At 30.6% G+C, this 16,079-nt stretch overlaps 2 protein-coding genes across 3 annotated transcripts; one reads left to right on the top strand and one right to left on the bottom strand.

Moving 5' to 3' along the window:
• Nucleotides 1-107: 107 nt before the first annotated feature.
• Nucleotides 108-5,419, bottom strand: LOC131663550 (uncharacterized). The gene is made up of 3 exons (XM_058934015.1): nucleotides 5,084-5,419; nucleotides 948-4,645; nucleotides 108-882 (listed from the first exon to the last, which is right to left on the bottom strand). Exons 2-3 carry the CDS (start codon nucleotides 4,527-4,529, stop codon nucleotides 622-624), a joined length of 3,843 nt encoding a protein of 1,280 aa, XP_058789998.1. The 5' UTR covers nucleotides 4,530-4,645; nucleotides 5,084-5,419; the 3' UTR covers nucleotides 108-621.
• A 1,084-nt stretch (nucleotides 5,420-6,503) lies between these two features.
• Nucleotides 6,504-14,580, top strand: LOC131663551 (WASH complex subunit 5). Of its 2 annotated transcripts, none has more exons than XM_058934017.1 (17): nucleotides 6,504-6,982; nucleotides 7,066-7,168; nucleotides 7,247-7,438; nucleotides 7,515-7,729; nucleotides 7,809-8,175; nucleotides 8,242-8,517; nucleotides 8,586-8,811; nucleotides 8,912-9,147; nucleotides 9,217-9,468; nucleotides 9,538-9,720; nucleotides 9,801-9,917; nucleotides 9,984-10,165; nucleotides 10,237-10,484; nucleotides 10,558-10,741; nucleotides 10,823-11,031; nucleotides 11,110-11,263; nucleotides 11,328-14,580. In XM_058934017.1, the coding sequence occupies exons 1-17, from the start codon at nucleotides 6,861-6,863 to the stop codon at nucleotides 11,479-11,481; spliced, it is 3,420 nt and encodes a 1,139-aa protein (XP_058790000.1). In that variant the 5' UTR covers nucleotides 6,504-6,860; the 3' UTR covers nucleotides 11,482-14,580. The 2 variants fall into 2 exon arrangements, with proteins under 2 accessions (XP_058790000.1, XP_058789999.1); XM_058934016.1 differs by having other exon boundaries at nucleotides 10,237-10,499.
• Nucleotides 14,581-16,079: the final 1,499 nt, after the last annotated feature.

Genomic DNA, 16,079 nt, shown 5'->3' with positions numbered 1-16,079 from the left:
TTTTTCATCTCCTATGTTTTGCCAATTTACGTGCAAACGTAGTTTATTCAAGCGTTATTAGAATGAAAATAATTCATTCACAGTATCATTAATCAAGTTTTTTTTTATTCTATTTAAAAACAGGATTGTTTTAATTGATATTTCAAATTCAATTGAAAATGAAACCTTACTAATAAAATAATAATTCAATGTCAAAGAATAATGAAATTGAAAATAATTACAGAATATATTAATTTTATGAATATACAGTAGAAAATTGATTAGTTTTACCAGCAAAACAACGTCCAAAAAATTACACAGATGACAAAAAATAATTTACATAGTTTATACATTACTTTTTATAAAAATTTCAAACAATATCTTCATTTAAAAAATTGCGATTAAATTAAGAACGATTAAATATAGGTGAGTAAGGCAATATGTATTATCATAACTACCTATTAATTAACTATGATTTCTATGATTTTGTACATAAAATTTTATAACTTTCATCACCACACTAACACTAACACAAGTGTAGATTTCGATATTTTCTTACTGAATAGTGTACGTGATAATTCGCGCAATGTTCCTTTCTAATCAATCAAAACTAATCTTTAAAAAAGTCTAGTTTCAATTAATTCATATAATAGGGTCAGTTGCTAAACTGACTTCAGAGTTTTGGTCGTCTGGATCTAACGTGAGATAGACTTGTATCAATCCAGTTTGTCCATTGGCATCTTTCGCCGGAATATATAGATGATGCCCATTTATATCACCAGCGGTCAGCATATCGCCAGTTAATACCGCATGCTCAACATTATCCGACGTAACTTCTTCAGTGTATTCACCCTCCATTCCAATCACTACTTTGGATACGCCATCCGATTCAGTGACATAAATCTGAAAAATATGATTGAAATACAATACATAAATAATATAGATACTAATAAATGAATGACAATTACTTGTTCATAAGGTCCTCCTGATTCTTCGTTCACTATATCATCTTCGAATTTAATCAATTGCGACGCAGCTAAAGCGTCTTCATTAGTCTCCGTATAGTCAGAAGTGGTGTTTTGAGACTCGTCAAGCCCAAGCGATTCATCTGCATTAACTGCTTCAGTGCCTATAGGATCTTGTTCGACGACCATCAAACCGCTTCGTTTTTTGATGACTTTTGTAGAAGTATTTCTGCCAGTAACGATCCTTTTGAAACCAGTCCCACCAAGGACTTCGTGTCTCCTCTCGTGTTTATTTTTATCGCCTAAATACTTGAATCTTTGCTTGCACACACTGCATTGGTAAGGCCTTTCATTCGTATGAGTTCTCTCGTGGCAGACCAGAGCACTGACTTGTTTACACCTCCAGTTACAGTATTTACACTGCAAAGGTCTCTCGTTGCTGTGCCTGTTCTGCTTGTGTTTGATCAATTGGACTTTGGTTTTCAACATAAAACCACAGATATCGCAAGTATGTGGTCTTTCGTCTGAATGAGAAATCATATGAGTTTTCAGCCTTAATTGATTGACGAATCTCTTGGTACAGTGAGGACACTCCAGAGTACCATCGAGGCGACCGTGTATAGTCATCATGTGATGTTTCCATCGTACTTCTGACATGAACATTTCCTCGCAGTCCAAACATTTCATGGGTTCTTTTTCCGTATGAGTGTTCTTTATGTGCGTTCTCAAAATCATCTCGGTCTTAAAATTTTTACCACAATGCGTGCAAGTAACTCGCTTCGTTTCAACGTCAACGGTGGACGCATCTTTAGGTAAACCTGGTACCACTTCGTTGTGTATGTGCGCCATGTGCCATTCCAGCGATCGAGTAGATATCATAGACCTGTTGCATATATGACAGGTGTAATTTCTACCGTCTTTGTGCTCTCGATTTCTGTGGATTACGAGCATCGAATGACTTGGAAACTTTTGGTTGCAAACTTGGCAAACGCATTCTTTCAATCCTTTACTGTCGGGTTTCTCGTGAACTTTCAAGTGCAGTCTCAAGCCATCTCGTCTGTTGAAACCGACGCCGCACATATCACATTTATACTGTCGTTGATCTTCGTGAATTCTCAAATGCTGCTTCAATGTCGATGTATTTTTGAACATTTTGTCGCAGTGATCACACTTTATAGTATAAGCTTTGTGCGTGTGCATGTGCTTTGACATACCATACACCGGTACCAATTTTTTGCAGATGTGACATTCTTTTTTATTGTCCACAGGCGCGTGTTTTCTAATTCTGTGATGTCTCAAACTTGCTGGGTTTTTAAAGTTACATCCACAGTCTTCACATAAAAAAGGCCGATTATTTGTGTGAACAGATTTCAAATGAAATGTCAGTTTAGTCCTAAAAGCAAATTTTTTTGTACATTGTGGACATTTGAAGACTTTTTCAAGGTTCATGTGCCGAGATTTAACATGCTGATCTAATGTCCCTTGATGTTTGAACCTTTCACCACATAAGTCACAAAGCTGGCCATATTGATCATCGCAGTGTTTTTGTTCATGCTGTCTCTTTTTTCCTTTAGATTCTAAAATCATATCGCAATATTTGCACATCAGTTTCTGAACACAGGTTATATTGTGAGAACGTTTCGCTTTATGAGTGATAAATTCTTGGCCACAATCTTCACAGTAATGCATCAATCTAAAATCATGTTCTTTTGCATGTTCAAATTCTTCTTCTAAGGAGAGAAAAGTTTCATTACAAAAATCACATTCATAACTTTCCACAACTTCAAAGGGATCTACATAATCGACAAGTTCTTCTTCTGGCTCTTCTGCAGGTGCTTTTTCCAAAATAACATTATTTTTATGCTCATATAAAGATATAATGTCTGCATCCTGTAAACGAGAAACAACAATTTTACGTAGTTTCAAATAAGCCTTAAAATCTTCAATGTCTTCATCTTTTTGCTTCAAAACTGCCTTTAATCTCTCTGTGTGATCTTCAGCAAGATCTTTATTTATAGTCTCATACCTTTGTTTAATATCTTTCCATCTTTGTTTCAATTTATCTGAAGCTAAGATCTGTTCGGAATCATCAGTAGACACTTCATTAACCAATATAGTTTCCTCGTTATCTGATCTTATTATTGTCACTACCTTTTCACTCTTTTTTATTTCTTCTTCAGGATTAAAATTTGTTTTATTTTCTGTAGGACTGTCTCCACAGGCTGCTCTTATTATTTCCAAATTTTTTTCTTCGGGTGTTTTATCTATTGCATTATCTCCTAAAATTTGACTTCTCCTTTTTTTATATTCTTCTATTTGCTTATCAATATCCTTACCTTTATTTCTTTCATTTTCAAATTTTTTTAACAATTCAGCAACTGCCTCTGATTTTTTCTTAACTGATACTTTTTCTAGTTTTTTATCAGAAGTTTTTATTACTTTTTTTACTTTTATCAAAAGCATTTCATTGGGTTTTGATCCTTTTGCAGTAACGTACATTACACCATCATCTGCTTTTTTTATATTTGTTGTGTCTTCAAGATCAAGTTTTGGGATTTTTAATTCTTTTACAATGTCAATATTGACTTTTGATTTATTTTTCTTATTAGAATTATCATAACCTTCATTACTTTTTTTATCAGAATTATCAACACTTTCATTACTTACACCTGGAGATAATTTTCTTTTTAATATTTTAGATTTGACAGGTGACTGAGACAGAGTTTCTTTCCTTATGATTACACTTGGTTTATTAATATTTTTGTCAATTTTATCAATATTAGTATTTTGCTTCTCAGTAAACTGACTTTCATTGTCACTGCTTATTTTAATATAGGCATTCAATGTTTTATCAAACTTGTAAGCTAATATTTTGTCAGTATCAGACACTGCATCTGTGGAAGTTTCTAAATCTAGACTTTTATCAATTGTTTCATTATGATCCTCTGCATCATCAGGATCAAACTCTTCAAATGATTCATTTCCATCATTGGATTCATTTAGATAAGTACAGTCATACTCTTCTGGCTCACTTTTAACATCGAAGTTACCAATAGCGTTTGCTGCTGAATTGTCAAGCAAACATTCTTTTTTGATCTCGTTAAAAGCTGGCAGTGCTTCAATAGCTAATTGAGATTTCAACGTATCATTGAGTGATTGTGAGATTGTTTTCAATTTCAATTCAGCTTTTTTGATCTGCATAAAAAACTTATAACTCATCTTTAAGTCACAAATGCAATCCATGCACATTTGAGTCGATAAACTATCATCCTTATCGATATTTTCTAGGTGTTGCATTTGTTGTTCCAATCTCATTTGAACTCCTTTTTCACTAAAAATATCAACTAGTGGAACTTTTAAGCCAGCACAAGTACGACAATACTCAAGCAACTTTTGTTTGATTTCCTTTGATACTGCTGGAGTTTTATTAGTAACTGATGAAGACACTATTGATGGAAATTTGAGGCGAGGTGTAGCTTTCTTAAGATCATTCAAGTTTGTGATTTTGAATCCGACATACTTCTCTTTTCCTCCTTGTGACACTTTAGAATACATGATATTACTAGAACTCTGATTATCCCCCATGTTTGTACTCTTTTATATTTATAAGTTGGTAATAATTTATGTTACTGAATCTTTTCAGTAGAGAACTACCTCAGCTTCCAAGTTTGCTCGATTTGAAATAGATACAATTTTTGAACCTGAAAAAAACACAGGTTTGAGAGAATAGATATTTATTGCTATTTCATTATGGAAAACGAATTTTTAAATTGGTTTAAAATAATCAAACCTTGTATTTATAATTAAAACATTTGCATTCAATTCATACAATCACTAAATATACATACATTTCTCTTTTACTACTTTAATAATATGAATAGCAAAACAATTTTTTAATGATTTAAAAGCCATATAAACTAATTGTTATAAATATTCTAATTTTGCTAAAACATTAACATTCATGATTTAGGACAAAATTAAAAAAACAGAATTTATTCATTTTTGCAATGAATATCAGAAAAGAATAAAATTACTAAAGAAATATTCCAACAGTCACAGAAATTTCCAACTGATTAATTGTGAAATTCAAACATCGAGAAAATCCGTGATAGTAGTGCACTAAAGATGATGATATTTACCTCCATAATAATTTCTTCGTTGTGGTGCTGTCCAGATGGCGCGTATCCCCCCTCGGAACAACGAAGTTTTGTTACTTCGTGGTATTTCGTCTTTCTACAAAGCTCGACACTCTCATGACTATTTTTCCGATGGTTCTAGCACTATTCCTTGCCCACCTGAGTGAATTTCGGATAGGCGTCTGCACTAATACTTTTTTTTCAAACCTTTTCAAGGCAATGCCTAGCGAAAGCTAAAAGGATGTCTGCGTGATGAGACATTCGCTTACGGTGACTGTTCTGTGAAATTGAAAATGGCCGAAGCCTTCATCACACTGACCTACTCGTATTAATTGTACACTTTTTACACATTTTTAACTGCATGTCAAGGCTTTCTATAAACCATATCTCAAATTCGTTAATTTTAATGAAAAAATGTCTTTTGCAACATTCAAATTTATTAAAGAACAATTAATATAAATAAATGAGGTAAAATTCGTTTCGTAGTACGATAATTCACGCACAGATAGCGCTGTTTCTACAACTCACATTTGATTGGGTGTTAGGTCGCATAATTTCACCAATGAAACATTTTCAGTAGTGACGTCATTAGGCAATATGGCGCATTACTTGGGAACAAAATTTGAATTTTGACTTTAGTTTGAATTTAATAATAAAAATATGAGACGGAATAATTTCCTTGCGAAATTGATTTCTATAATTTCTTCGTATCATAAGCTATTAAAACCCAACTAGTTTTATACATAGAAAGCTTTGTATAAAAAATCTATTTATTTACTAATAATAACAAATATATTATATACCGTACAAGCAACTAAGATATAACCAAATAAATCGGTGGTTATTCATTATTTTAAAAATAATGAGTGAGTGAAAAAATCAGTGTTTGTAAGAATATTATGCATTAAAATAAAAATAATTCTAAAAGTATTTTTCATAAGCAGTAAATCAATTGTTATTAAAATAATAATATAATTATATTACGCGCTTAAACCCCCAAAGATTAACTAAAGTTAAGTAATAATTGCAAAAATTTCTATGCATAAAACTAGCTTTGATAGCTTATAAAATGAAAAAATTTCGGAAAATAATTTTGCAAGGGAAATATTCCGTTTCATATTTTTATCCCTAAATCCAAACTAAATTTAAAATTCAAATTTTATCCACAAGTATGCGCCATATATTGCATGCAATGACATCACAACTGAAAATGCTCTGTCTTACCGATTAAACAGAAAATGAATGTTTTTATATAATTATTATTATTTTTTGTGATGTAATATCTATAAAAATGTTTTACCAATTTTCCAAGAAGCTTTTCAGAAATGCGAAGAAATTACTGATTACAAAAGGTGAATGAATATCATACCGTTCAATTTTTACATGTTAGTTTTACAGTTTGTTATAAATAACAACTTTTGCAAATAATGTGGTTTAAATGAACATCTCACAAATTTAAACAATTTGCTTATCAATACTTAATTAATCAAATAAGATAAAAAGATACAAAATCATTGTAAATAAATACGCCATCACGCGGTATAAACTAGAAATACTAAATGTCAAAATATTTGTAACTGTTGGAATAGCCTAAAATCCCAATATAATATAACGGCTTCATAGATCCAAACTAGCAGACTACTATTTTTATTTACATGAACAGTCAACACTTCATGAATCATTGTTGATCAACGTTTCTTTCTCAAGTTCCACTTAATGTTATTTCAGTTTAATTATGTTAATTGTGTATTAAAAGTGTACAAACAATTGTGTATAAAATATGTCTGATTTTGCAATGATAGGCAACACCTGCGGGCAAAATTTGCTCCGATTAGTTGCCAGAGGAAATGCTGTTATAGCAGAATTAATGAGACTGAAAGATTACATTCCTCCAGTTTACAGGTTACTTTTTCTTATCAATATTGTTTTTATAAATCGAAATTTATAACTGTTTCTACAACCATATAATTGATGTTAAATTTTAGACTGGATACAAAACATTATGTGCAAAAGTATGGAGTAATAATAGTAGATTTTGCATATTTCAAAGCAGCAAATGCTCATGAACAGAAAATTGAAAATGATGCTGTAAATAAAACTTAGAATTCTTACAGAAACTAATTTTACTAACCAATTTGTTAATAAAAATGATGTACTTTTTTTCAGACTCTTCAAGACTTGGATGAGGAGCTCAGAAATCATTTTTCTGAAATACTTTTGAGATTTTATTTAGCATTTGAAAGTGTACACAAATATATAACTGATCTCAACAGTTATATAGATGAATTAGAAGATGGAGCCTACATTCAACAATCAATTGAATCTGTGATTCTAAATGACGAAGGAAAACAATTAATAGTAGGTTTTATAATAACAAATTAACATTTGTAAATAAAAATCATTAATTTAAAGCATTTTTTCATGAACATTCTAGTGTGAAGCTATTTATTTGTATGGGATCATGCTGCTTATTGTTGACTGTTATTTTGAAGGAAGAATAAGAGAACGTTTAATAGTATCATATTATCGGTATAATGCTCAAAGAGCATCCTCTACCAGAGTAGATGATGTTTGTATGTTATTGCGTTCCACTGGGTTTGTTAAAGGATCTTATAAGAGACCTCAAAATTATCCTGAATCATATTTTCAGTTAGTACAATTTTGAAAATAAACTACCACCTAAAAATTGCAATTATTAATTACTAATTTATATAAATATATTGTACAGGAGAGTACCTATTAATGAAACACTTTTAGATCATGCAATAGCTCGATTACGTACAGATGAAGTATATAATCAGACCAGTGCATTTCCGCATCCAGATCATAGAAGTATAGCATTGGCAAATCAAGCATCTATGCTGGTTGTTATTTTGTCTTTCAAACCATCTGTTTTAAGTACACAGTCTTCTGTAATGAGAGAAGTTGTAGATAGATTTTTCCCCGATACTTGGGTTATAAGTGTATACATGGGAATTGTCATTGATTTATGGGATTGGTGGAATCCTTATAAAGCTGCCAAAACTGCTCTTAATAATACTTTAGAAACAGCTAACATTAAAAGAGTTGCATTGAAATATGGTCAGAAAATGGAGGTATGCATACAATTGTCTACATAATATCAAACTACTTTTTTCTGTAACATAATATTCTTTTGGCAGAAATATCTCAAAAAAATTGAAGAAGCTCAGGTAGCATTATCATTGGATGAAGGTGCAATAGGATCTGTTGTAAAACTTATTAGAGAATGTAATGTAACATTACACTGGCTACTTTTACATACTACCATTCCTACCATACTCACTGAAGACTCAAAACGTTCAAGAAGCTTCAAACAATTAGTAATTCAAGAAAGTAAATATTCTGTGAATGATACATTAAAATTATTGCTGAGTACTGCTCAGATTGAATATAATATCAAGCAAATGTACAAACAGGTATATTAAAATGAATCAAACAATTATTGAAGATCAAATTTTTGCAATCAATTTTTATAATTACTTAGTTACTGCAAGACAAGGAAGCTAAATGGAACAAAAATAAACAGAAATGCATTGAGCGAGTTGATAAATTATCTGAAGTTTTCAATGGAAACAAACAACTAGATGATATTGAAAAAAATCAATCTCTTGAAACGTGGTTTAAAGAAATAAGCCGACATATCGAAACATTAGTCGAAGACGATAGTAAAAAGATTATGCAGCTATTGCAAGCTTTAGAAGAGGTACAGGGTTAGTGTTTCAAAAAATGATTGATTTTTAATTGCATTCAATAACAAATTATTTATAATAATTGGTTAATAATTAAAAATAATTAAAAACTTGGTTTTAGAATTCCATCAATTAGAAAATAATTTACAAATATCGCAACACTTAAAAGAAACGCGTCAAATTTTGCACAATATGCTAAGATCAAGTTCCATGAACGAAGATACAATGATTACATTAAATATTATCACGGATTGCTGTTACGCTTGGAATATTATGGAAACTTTCATTCCAATAATGCAAGATTTGATAAAAAACGATCCTACAACTGTTATACAGCTAAAAGCTCTATTTTTGAAGGTAAAAATATATTCAAAACTGATTAGGATTTATATAATAGTAATGATAAACTAATATTTTATCGCATAGATGGCATCTGCACTTGAAATGCCTTTGCTTAGAATTAATCAAGCTAAAAGCGCAGATTTAGCCTCTGTTTCTCAGTATTACAGTAGAGAATTAGAGAGCTATGCTAGACGTGTACTTCAAATAATTCCAGAGTCTGTTTTTGCAATTCTTGCTAAAATTGTTCATCTTGAAACGAACGTATTTCTTGAAATACCAACAAAATTACATAAAGATAAAATCAAAGATTATGCACAGCTGGAAGAAAGATTGAAGGTGATTGAATGATGATCTTTTATGCTTGAAAACTAAGAGAATTACTCATGATTTTATTTCAATTTTTAGATGGCAGAATTAACTTACTCTGTTTCCGTATTTACAAATGGCATGCTTGCTCTGAGGAGCGTTTCTTTGGGAGTTTTACGAGTCGATTCTCAAAGGCTATTGGAAGATGGTATTAGGCAAGAGCTTGTAAAGAAAGTTACTTTGGCTTTACACAACAGCTTAATTTTTGATGTAAAAACAAAGGTTAACAATCGTTTTTTAACGAAACCTTAAATAAAACGTTCGTTTACTACTGCAACATTCCTATAAACCGTTTATTTCAGGGAGCATTGTTAACTAAATTAGAAGCTTTATCAACAGTCATGGATGGATATCGAAAATCATTCCAATACATTCAAGATTACATAAATATCAACGGTTTGAAAGTGTGGCATGAGGAAGTAAGTCTATGAAGCCTTTTATTTAATAATTGACTTATACATATAATTAATATTTTATCTTCTCAGATCACTTATATAATAAATAATGCAGTCGAAGAAGAGTGTCGCGGATCTTCATGGACACCAGGAAAAACGTGGACATATTTACCAGAAGATAAAATAAATTTGCATTTAGTCCCTAGAGACTCAAATTCTTTGACATTTATGGGCAGACTTGCCAGAGAACTAATCCGAATAACCGATCCAAAGTAAGCATATCATGCTAAATAAGTTTGAGATTTGTTTTTGTTCAAAATAATTATAATTCAATTATATTTAGAATAACTATCTACATAGAGCACGTACTTGCTTGGTTCGATTTGAAAACGCAAAGCCAAGTTTTGAGCCATAAAACGCTTCAAATGATATTGCAAGCGATGGGAACTCCAGGACTGGCTGGTTTAGATAAAATGCTGTCTCATTTTATCGTTCAGGACATGCAAAAACTTTTCAAATTCATCGGAAAAGGACTAAGAAATAAAACGTGGTCGGGGTCATTGAAAGAATGTGAAGAAATGTTTCAAAACGGTGATAGCTTGAAAGGTATCTAGTAACATCTTTTGTTTTATTTTGTTGTGGATGACTAATTTTCTTTTTTTAGCCAACAGAGGCAAGTTTTTCACTAGCGTAACTACACTAGTTAATAAATCTTGGTCACCATTGTTAGAGTTGGTATTAAAAATAGGACACCTACAACTCCTTAAACATAAGATAGCATATGAACTCAATACCGCATGCAAGTTTGAAGCAAAGCATATGGAAGCTGCTCTTCAAACTTTAAACGAGTCAGTATAATTAAATCAACCGTAGAATTTATTTTTGTTTGGCTTTTGATACAATCAAATTTATTATCTTTTGAATTTCAGCGCTATTCTTTGCGAAATAAAAGGTAAAGAAGAGGAATTACTAAACTCGCAATTCTTGAAAGATCTTAGTATCAGATTAGAGTGGGCAGGCATTACTGATGTGATTAATCAGCTTTACGTACAGCCCACGAATATAACCAATCTGTCATTTTTGTTATTTCTTTTGACTCTGCCACAAATACATAAATTATACTTTGATAAACATACAGGTGACATAAATACGTATTAATTAGATTCATATTCTTAAGGCTGCAACACGCTACTAACTTATTTCATTTTTTTTCCAGCAAGTCTTTTGAGTAAAAAGTTGCAAGATTCTATCGATGCGTATATCTTTGCTTTGGGTATCCAATCAGTATTAAAACAATCTGGTATAACACAATTGTATGACTACATTACTCACGTTAGCGAATACATTTTATCGTTTGTAATGTCCGACAGGTAATAAGTTCAAGTTACATATTCATTAACGTATCCTGAAACACTATCAAATTATTTGTTGCAGTTCGAAGCAAACAAATGAATTCGAAACAGAAATAATAACTGGAGTGCATTTTCTAGATCTTTTTACAAAACTAGCGGGAGTTCCAAATACTGCAATCACGAACACTATTCCTGTTGTTGTATTGGATCATTACGAAGCTAAAGTTGTAAAATAAGAACATAAAACATATTTATAAGTATATTGCGAATGAGGGAATCGTTATATATAATATTTGTTACGTATTTTATATGAAAAAAATCAAGTAATAAAAACTACAATAATTTTAAATTTTTGTAGGGTCCATTCATTTATTATATATTAATTTTATTACACTATCTATTTATATTATATATTCCGATTACTCGCTTCTCGAATAAGATCGCGTAGCTCATATTGCAACGTTCCGCAGATATTTTTTCTGCGTGTTCTTCATTTATGAAGACTGTGTCGAAAATACACATTTCGTATTGATGAGCTGTAAAACTATGATGCTCTTTGCAGGAATAAAAATAAGATGACAAAAAGTTGACATGTCGTAAAAGCAAAGTCATTGAAATGTACGTATATATTACATAAAGTATAGGGCTTCCAGAGCCTATTCGAGTAGCGATAAAGTGTGAAATTCATCATTCCGATCAGCGATTGGTAATGTTTTTTTATACTGGCTTTTTTTACTTCCACAAACAGTCGGAGGGCCTATACACAATCAACATAAAATATGATTCATATTCCTCGCGTTTTTCTCCGCAGTTTATTACCTTTATAATAATAATGATAATAATAATAATAATTATTATTATTAGTTATTATTATTATCGTCGACATAAAATTCGCAGTTCGAAAGAGGGTGAAATGAGAGGGAGGAGGGGAACGAGAAGTAACATTCAACGCAAGAGTTGCCTCGATTATTAACAAACGATATGATGATACTCGATGACAGACCAGCTGTGTAAGTCGAGTCTCATTACAATAGTTTGCTTACATCCTAAGTTATACATTTTCCTTTTTATTTGTTTGTGTTTTGTTTGCGTTCCTTTGTGTGAAATGGCGCTTTATATTCTTAATCTCCCTTTATGCATTCTTGCACAACGAAAAAATCATCTCACTATAGAATGAGGAATGAAGGACTTGAAGGGAGCGTACAATCCTTCAGTCGCTCAATCTTTCGCAAGTGTTCTCACTTCTCTGGTGAAATATATTTTTTTTATGTATCAGAGTATATAAGTTTCATTGTGGTCCATACAATCATTCAAGTAAACGATGACTATGTTCGATCGATTTACAAAGCTTTGCATAATTTGCAAGCTAATGTTTTAATAAAGATATCGGCTTCTTTTCTCTTCTACAAGTCTGGATAAATTTGGAAATATACGTTGTGTTATTTGTTTACAATGTTATACAAATTTTTATATTTCATTCCGAATCGATCAGTCATTTCAAGCGTATTTGAGATGCAAGTTGTTGAATTAAACGTTGTTTCATTTTTTCCACTACTATGTAGTCGCATTCTGTAAAGAAAGTGATTTCTTGGTGCGAAAGCTTCGTTGAAACTAAACCTTCTTGGACGAATCTTTTGTGACTTTACATTCACATTTTGCCGAGTTTTTGCACGCGGTACAATCGAATGAAGATTGATTCACTCGCTATTCACATTTTGTAAAATCAATTGTCAACACTGTAAATAGCTCAACGATTTGCCATATTTTTGTTTTTCCTTTTTTGGGAGCCTTAATTGTCTCTATTTTAATTAACTGAATAAACGTACGATATGTGAATATAACAACACATCTTTTATAAGATTTGTTAATTTAATTTTTTTACCTAAGTTATGTCTGAACATTAATACATAGTCTGTGCCAATAAAGTATCCGTACGAAATCATTTTTCGAAAAATGATCTTGACCAGTTGGCTGACTGTTAATTGTTAATTAGGTTGAACATCTTTGAAGATCAAAATTTTTTGTTAATTAAGCGTATAAGTTGAACCGAGTATCTCGGCTCGGGTACCTATGGATTTCTTTTTGTCGGAAATTCCTTAGAATAAAAAATTATATATAAATCATAAATCATAAATCATATATACATATACATTCATATGTATGAGAAGTGATTATATATTTCGGATATAAGCTTTTTTCGTAAATCATTTACAAATACCGTATAAGGTATATACTTATACAGAAATGTATGACACTTATTAAAACGCATGAAATGTTTATACACTCATGTATGTACGAGTTCACGTACAAATTAGCAAATACAACATTGATTTTACATTAATGTATAGTTTATATATAATTTTCATTCTGAGGTAAAGAGTTTTCTTTTGAAGTAATTAAAAACTACCTTGTGCACCAGAAGTTTCTTCCGAAAAGATGATTAATTAATTATATGCGCTTTGAACAGTCGTTTAAACAACACATTTGTTTTTTAATACTTTTATTTTAACTGTAATAAGTCTGACTTCAAGACGCCAATACTCGATTAGTGTAAAATTTGGAATTCTTGGAATTACGTACGCTTACTTTTATGGTCTTATTATTTTGTAAAAATGTCAAGGTGCATGATAACAACTTACTTTTACATCTTTTTTAATGAAAATAAAAATAGAAATTAGCATAAGCTCACATATAACTTCAAAATACTGTACGTTTGGATTAATTGTTGACAAATCCATCACTGCCATCTCACATTGCATATATTACATGCGATTTCATTAAAAAGAAATCCGATCGAATATTGTTATTTTTGTTATTTACAAAATGTGACTGGAAACTGAAAAAACTTATTTGTGCCATACCTTTAATGTAATTAATTATGTCATAGAACATTCTTTTTTATGCCGAATTCAAGAAAATAAGAAATTATGACAAAAATATTCGCACATACAAAAATGTTAAGTATTTGAAAGAATGGTCTCTGATATCATCAGTGCAATCGTTAAATTTTTTTTGCGTTTTTTACAGGCTATTATTTTATATAGAATTTCAAGATATTGGTCGGCGGACTTTGAAAAATAATCAATAGAGGTTTATATTATACCTTGAAAAGTATTTTTAAACAGATAAAGATGGTTAGATCAGTGCGAGAGTTGATTTTATGAAAACGTCCACTCTTTGAATTAGTTATATTGTTTATTGTGAAGATTGAGTATATGGATGGAGGTTCTGTTTGAAAAGAGTTGGTAAACTTGGTAGGCTGTATGGAAACGCTGTTTCGAAGAGGACAAAAATCTCACGAACATCCGCAGAATCCGATATATACCACATTTTTGTGTATTGCTCTCACACTTATATTTGTAACGAATCTGTTTTTCTTGTTATATATAATATTTAACGGATCTTATAGATAAACATACAATATACACTCTTTCAGGGTTTTCGCAAAATGTTCGCCACTTTTTTATGTTTATTTTATTTTTTTCACCATATCCAGACATCTATGTTTTTTACACGAACAGTTATTTCTTTCTTTTTTTTCGTAATCATTGTAATTGCGATTGAATATTCCTGATACCTTACTGTGTGTTCTCGCACCTTGTTACATGAAATTCGGAAGTGGTCAAGGCTTTGTTAAAGATGTACAAGACTATATTTGTGAAGTATCGCCAATAGGTCGAAGTATTTTTTTCAATTTTAGTTTGCATCTCAAACATCAAAATAATCGTAAAGGTACATTATTTTTCAAAAGGTATATATTTAATTTTTTTCTTTTTTATTTTCATTTCGAATTGAAGCACCTTTATACTATAAAAAAATGACTAGGATTTTTCATATCTTTTTTGCATGTTTGTGCGATTATTGACTTACTGTTACGTTAATGATCATATTTTCTCTTGAATGCAACGGACTTTGAATAATACAAATCGACCTTTTTCCATTTTTCAAAAAAAATCAATAAAGATATTAGGATTAACAACTTTTTTTATATACTTTACTATTGTAATTCGCTTATGAAATCTTTTTATTTTAGAAGTATATAGCAAGTTTGCGAGATTTTTAATCTGAAGACAATCAAAGTAAAACTGGATAAAGAAAACATTTCAGCTTTCAAAAAATCAGTTTGTGTGTGATGAACACTTGATCCGCTGTCTTATGAAAGTAAGATTGAAATTCCTTATTACTCTCATTTGGTTCACTTTATTAATTAAGTGATTGAAAATCTTCCAATTTATATATCTGTTGTATGAAAGTAGTTTTTGGCAGAATGTTTCCTTGGAAATTTTTTTTTTAAATATCTTAGAATAAATATTTTTTTGAGGAAGTTTAAAATTAAGTTAAAATAATTAATACGTATGAATAAGTACATTTTCAACAACAAAAAAATAACTGATAAAATACATTTGCACCAAAAACAAGTACTTTGTAAAAACACGCGCAATTTTTCAACACATTTGTATTTTATCATTATCTACACTAAGGGAAAAAATCATAATTATTTTCTGTCTTAAAATCTTGGTCGGCAGTATTATAGAATATTCTTAGTGTTGTTCAATTTGATTATCTCAATTGGATAAGTTCTCATTTCATAATATCAAACATAATAATACTCTATATTCATTCGTTTACCTAGATTGATCGACTAGAAAATCTTATGATTTTTTATAGCTATATATTAACTATATGATCTGAAAGAAAGCAACATAAATAAATCCGCGAAGCTTAAAAGAACAAAATTACGCATAAATAATAACTTTTTTTATAGTTCGAGGACACATTAGAAATGCTTATTAAATCCTTTGCTTTGACCAATATAACGGAAATGATTGTCCTA

The sequence above is a fragment of the Phymastichus coffea genome, unplaced genomic scaffold, assembly GCF_024137745.1.
Source record: "Phymastichus coffea isolate CEN01 unplaced genomic scaffold, Cenicafe_Pcof_1.1 PCOF00036, whole genome shotgun sequence".
NCBI classification, from domain to species: Eukaryota; Metazoa; Arthropoda; class Insecta; order Hymenoptera; family Eulophidae; genus Phymastichus; species Phymastichus coffea.
This window is presented reverse-complemented; position numbering and strand designations above follow the sequence as displayed.